This window comes from Mustela lutreola, chromosome 2, assembly GCF_030435805.1.
Source record: "Mustela lutreola isolate mMusLut2 chromosome 2, mMusLut2.pri, whole genome shotgun sequence".
Taxonomy (NCBI): domain Eukaryota; kingdom Metazoa; phylum Chordata; class Mammalia; order Carnivora; family Mustelidae; genus Mustela; species Mustela lutreola.
Window position 1 is genome coordinate 11846813 of NC_081291.1, and position 6346 is coordinate 11853158.

The window sequence follows — 6346 nt, forward strand, 5'->3', positions numbered from 1 at the left end:
GTGGAGCCCAAGGTGGGGCTTGATCCGAAGACCTTGACTGAGATCATGACCTGAGGTGAAACCAAGAGTCATATGTTCAAATGACTGAGCTACCCAGAGGCCCCTAGAGTCACTTTTTAACAATTATCTAAAATAAACTTGAACAACAGAATGATCATGAATGTTGCTGCATAGCAAGTCATCCTGAAAGCAAATGGATTGTTATAATGTCTTTAGTATCAAGTGGAATTATGTGGTGATGAGTTGTGCTAATCTCTGTTGATCTCAAGAATCTTAGTGAGTTGTGTTTCAACTGGAGGAGCTATGCTGATATCTTCCAGGCATTCTAATATAATTGGGGTTTGGCTAGCTAGTTGTGGCTGGTCCAGAGTGGCCTTGGCTTGGACAAGAGGGCTTTACTCCACATGTCCCCACATGTCCTCACTTCCTCTGGCAACCCACCTGAATTTATTCACTTTTTGGAGGCAGAGATCCAAGACAGAGCAGCTTAAGTGTACCAAGTCTCTAAGGTCCACTGTGACTCCCATCATACTCTGCTGGTCACAACAAATAAAAAATCCTAATCCAGCCCAGATCAAAGGTAGAGGAATGGTCTCCACCACCTCATGGAAGGTGCTGTCCACATTGCCAAAGACATGGCTACAGAGGAAGACAGGGATTTGGGACCATCTCGGAAAAGAGTATACCACTGGTGTAAATTTCAGTTTGAAAGGAACACTGCATCAAAAACTAATGATGAATTTTATGGTGACTAACATAACACAATAAAAAAAAATGAAAGATTCCATTTCCACTTCCACCTTCAGCAGTGAAATGATCTCTGAGAAGACAACGAAACTGAATTATGTGTTTACTGGGCAGTTATGGAAATTTACTTCAGAAGGTCAGGCTTTCATCCAAAAGTAAATATTTCCTCCCACCCCTTCATATAGATCATCATTCCTAGTCTAAGATCAAAGAAATAAAGGTTTTGCTTTCCAGATACCTCAGAGAGACCAGGAACCTCATATCTAACTCACTGATTGATAGAGCTAAGAATTCTTGTATCACTGATGCTGTCTTAATGGCATCCTTATGTTGGTACTGTTTTCCTATTGATTGAGCTTCCCATTGACATATTCATAATGGGTTTCATTCTGGTACTTTTTTATGGGGAGGGTTCTGCTGGAAGGAAGTGACATTTGAGATGTAAGGAGGAAGAGAGACATAGGAATATTTTTTCTTCATTTTTCCAGCTTTTTTTATTTAAATTCAATTAGCCAACATATAGTACATCATTAGTTGCAGATGTAGAGTTCAATAATACATCAATTGCATATAACACCCAGTGCTCATCACATCATGTGCCCTCCTTAATGCCCATCACCCAATTATTCCATCTCCCCACCCCTCCTTTTTCCACTTTAATTGAAATATAATTGACGTATAAAATTCTGGAAGTTAAAGCATACAACTTGGTGGAAAATATATATATATATATATATATATATATATATATATATATACACACACACACATTGTGAAATGATCACCAGGATACATTAGTGAACACATCTATCACTTCACAGAGTTATCATTTCTTTTTGTTGTTCACTGAGTGAAATAAGTCAAGCAGAAAGAGTCAATTATCATATGGTTTCACTTATTTGTGGAGTGTAACAAATAACATGGAGGACATGGGGAGATGGAGAGGAGAGGGGAGCTGAGGGAAATTGGAAGGGGAAATGAACCATGAGAGACTATGGACTCTGAAAAGCAACCTGAGGGTTTTGAAGGAGAAGGGGGTGGGAGGTTGGGGGAACTAGGTGGTGGGTATTGGGGAGGGCACGTATTGCATGGAGCACTGGGTGTGGTGCAAAGCAATAAATACTGTTATGCTGAAAATAAATTTTAAAAAAAGAATATAGTTAATAATACCATATTATACCATATTATTATATTATATTAATTATAATTAATATAATAATTAATTATATTATTAATTGTATTAATTAATTGTGTAGTAATTAATATGATTATTAAATAGTTAATTATATTATTATGAAGTATTAATACCATATTATTATACCATACTAAAATATTGCTAACAGTAGATTTAAGGGATTCCCATCACACACAGAACATGGTAATTACTTGAGGGAATAATGTGCTAAAAAGTTTGATTGTAATAATCATCTCAATATGTATATGTATATCAAACAATCATGTTCTTTGTATTAAATATATACAATATTTAACAATGTATTTAATAGTGCAAGATGAAAATTACAGGTATTATGGTTTATTTACTTTTATTTTTTTAGAAAGGGAGGGGTGAGGGCAGAGGAAGAGATACAGAAAGAATATTAAGCAGGCTCCACACCCATCATGGACCCCAACGCAGGGTTCAATCCCAACACACTGAAAACATGACCTGACTGAAATAGAGTTGAATGCCTAACCAACTAAATCACACAGGCACCCTGAAAATTAGAGTTTTAAAAATAAGATCATCAAGAGAAGACTTATTGGGCACCTGGCTGGATCAGCCAGTTAATCTGTCCCTCCTGATTATGGCTTAGGTCATGATCTCACCGTCATGTGACTGAACCCCAGGGTGGCACTGCACTCTGCTGGGAGGCTGCTTGAGATTCTTTGCCTTTACCTCTCTTTCTGCCCCTCTCCACACTTGCAAGAGTTTGGTATAAATAAATAAAATCATTTTAAAAAGACAGATGACTTATATTCCCAAAAAAAAAAGAAATAAGAATAAGAATAAGAACATTTACAATGTACTCTGTCCACAACATTCAAGTATACAACACAATAAAGTTAACCATAATGACCATGCTGTACATTGTCTTCCCAGAATTCATTCATCTTATAACTAAAGGTTTGTGGGCTTTCACCAACATCTTTTCATTACCTCAACCCCAGCCACAGGCAAACATCAACCTACTCTCTGTTTCTATGAGTTGGGATTTTTGTATTTCACATATAAGTGAGATCATACAGTATCGGTCTTTCTCTGTCTGATTATTTCACTTAGCATAATGCCCTCGGGGTGGGGGGGCATCCATGTTATAGCAAAGGAAAAGATTTCTTCCCTTTTTATTGCTGAATTCCACTGTATAAATATGCCATCATCATTAATTCATCTGTTGGTGAATACTCAGCTGTTTCCATGTATTGATTCTTGTAAATAATGTTTCAATGAATTTAAGGATATAGATATCTGAGATATCCACAAATAAGTGGGAACCAAACCACATACTCATCAACAGCTGGTGAGTGAAAGAAGAAAACAAGAAAGGAATTTTAAAAATCTTTAATTAAATGAAAATGGAAACATGGCCTATCAAAACTTACGGGATGTTGTAAAAGCAACTCTAAGAGGGAATTTCATAACTATAAATGTTTACATTAAGAAAATAAAGGAGCCTAAGTGAATAACCTAACTGTTCAAATAATTCAAAGACCTAGAAAAAGAAGAAAAAACTAAGTCCCGAGCCACAGATGAAAGAAGAAACAAATATCACAGCATACAGAAATGATATATAAACCAGAAAACCAATAGAAAGATTGACAAAGTTAGGAGATAGTTTTTGGAAAGCTAAGCAAAATTGACAAACCATTTGTTAGAGTAAGAAAAGGGGGGAGGGATAAGATGCAAATAAATAAAATCAGCAGCAAAACATCAAAAGATAAGTAAAGAATTTAGTGATAGAGTAAAAACACTTATTCATTCACTCACACTATAACATTTGTAACAACATTTTTACAGAGGGAGATATTAAGTTTATGGCAATGGAAAGAGTAATATTTGCAGGTAGCACTGGATATGTTCATCTATAACAGCAAAATCATCCAATTAAATAATATAAAATCTACAGCTATGTTCTTCACTTCAACCAATAAAACTCTTTAAACATGGACACCAAATATCCCACACTTCAATGAATGGATGTACATCATCATAAACACAATTTCCACAAAGCAATATGGTGTGATTGAAAATTTTGCTTAATCCAGTTTCAGGTCTTCACTGATACTAAGCCCGTATTAAGTCTCTTGGCTTATGCAAATTTGTCTTTCACTTGGATTTTGTGTTTCATAAGCAAATTTTGCTTTCCCATTCTGTGGCCGGGGTACTGTGGATGCTGAGCTGATATGAGAACATGATCATAATGAGGATCATAAAACCCCATGACTACAAAACAAACTGGTGGTTAAAGTCTATATTATCAGGAAAAGTATTTAAGCTAGTTATATGGAAAGGAATGCAGACACAGAGTGAAAAATAGTGATCTCAGAATTTCCTCTATAATAAATTTATAAGAATATCCTCATTTGAGGGGCCCTTGGGTGGCTCAGATGGCTAAGCATCTGCCTTTGGCTCAGGTCATGATCCCAGGATCCTGGGATAGAGCCCCACATCAGGCTCCCTGCTCGGTGGGGAGTCTGCTTCTCCCTCTCCCACTCGCCCTGCTTGTATTCCCTCTCTTGCTGTCTCTCCCTCTCTCTCTGTGTGTGTCAAATAAATATTTTTTGTATTTTTTTCATTTATTTATTTTCAGCATAACAGTATCATTATTTTTTCACCACACCCAGTATTTTTTAAAAATCTTTTAAAAAAAAGAATAACCTCATTTGCAAAACATAATTTATTCCATAAAACTAGTACAGCCCATAATTCTGTGAGATAAGTGGAAATCTTCAAATTATTTCTGATTGGAGGTTGGAAATAACTTGGAAATTAAGAAAACAAAAAAGAAAAAAATATTGGCTATCAAAAGGAGCAGAGGGGTGCCTGGGTGGCTTAGTGGGTTGGGCCTCTGCCTTTGGCTCAACTCATGATCTCGGGGTCCTGGGATCTAGTCCCACATCAGGCTCTCTGCTTGGCAGGGAGCCTGCTTCCCCCCTCTCTCTCTGCCTGCCTCTCTGCCTACTTGTAATCTCTCTATGTGCATCAAATAAATAAATAAAATCCCTTTTTAAAAGGAACAGAAAGTTTAATGAAACAGTTGAACTTAAGAAAACGTGACTCTCCAGGGCACAAATACAGGGATTGAGTTCTTATTTCATGATCCTATCAAAGATTAACAATTTCTGTCTGTTAGGAATTAGCCTTCAATAACAGGTACTTTTTGGGGGAAAAAATGGAACTTTCATGGCTTCCTTCTGAAAAATACATTTAGAGCCCCCTTTATGTCTCTGTTCCTCAAACTGTAGATGAAGGGATTCAGCATGGGTGTGACCACTGTGTACATCACTGAGGCCATTGCACTTGAGTGGGAGCTCTGGGGAGCAGCAGAGATAAGGTACACTCCTAGGCCTGTACAGTAAAATAAGGAGACAACGGAGAGGTGAGATGCACAGGTGGAAAATGCTTTGTACTTCCCCTGAGTTGTTGAGATCCCACATATGGAGGAAACTATCTTAGAGTATGAGTAAAGGACCCCAGCCAGGGGAGCAGCAACCAGCAGCACAGTTGCAAAATACATCACCATGTCATTAAGAAAGGTATCAGAACAAGCAAGTTGGATCATCTGATTGAGTTCACAGAAAAAGTGGGGGATTTCTACCTCTGTACAGAAGGACAGCCTCAACACCATTAGGGTTTGTAACAGTGAATGCAGAACACTCATGATCCAGGACACTAAAACCAATAGTCCACAGAGCCGGGGGCTCATGGTGACCATGTAATGTAGGGGGTGACAGATGGCCACAAAGCGGTCGTAAGCCATCACAGTCAGGAGGAAGTTGTCCAAACCTACAAAAAGTATGAAAAAGTACATCTGTATGATACAACTTTCATAAGTTATGACCTTTTTCTGCGTTTGTATATTCACCAGCATCTTAGGGACAGTGGTGGAGGTGAAACAGATGTCTACAAGGGACAGATTGGCCAGGAAGAAGTACATGGGGGTGTAGAGGTGGGAGTCTGAGCTGACAGCCAGGATGATGAGCAGGTTCCCAAGAATGATGACCAGGTACATGGATAGAAACAGACCAAAGAGGAAGGGTTGCAGTTCTCGTTCCTCTGAAAATCCCAGAAGAAGAAATTCTGAAATTTGTGTATCATTCTCCAGTTCCATGTCACTGATGTGACTACAAAAACAAAAAAGAAAGAACATGACAAAATCATGCATTACGAACCTGGCAAGTGCATTATTTTTTATATTCTTCACTCAAACAATTAATATTTATGTTTATATGGCACATAATAAAAACACTAAAAACTAGGAATGGAAGGAAACACTCTCAACATAAAGCCATTCATGAAAACCCACAGCAAACATGGTTCTCACTGGGGATAGAGGGAACATTTTTCCTCTATGATCAAGAACACGCAAGGATGCCCACT

General features: G+C 37.7%; 1 protein-coding gene across 1 annotated transcript; it reads right to left on the reverse strand.

Moving 5' to 3' along the window:
- Positions 1 to 5147: 5147 nt before the first annotated feature.
- Positions 5148 to 6131, reverse strand: LOC131825740 (olfactory receptor-like protein OLF4). Its single transcript, XM_059165145.1, has one exon. It carries the CDS (start codon positions 6129 to 6131, stop codon positions 5148 to 5150), a length of 984 nt encoding a protein of 327 aa, XP_059021128.1.
- Positions 6132 to 6346: the final 215 nt, after the last annotated feature.

Excerpts from the sequence above, each read along its gene's own strand:
- LOC131825740 (XM_059165145.1), bottom strand. The coding sequence starts at position 6,131 with ATGCATGATTTTGTCATGTTCTTTCTTTTTTGTTTTTGTAGTCACATC.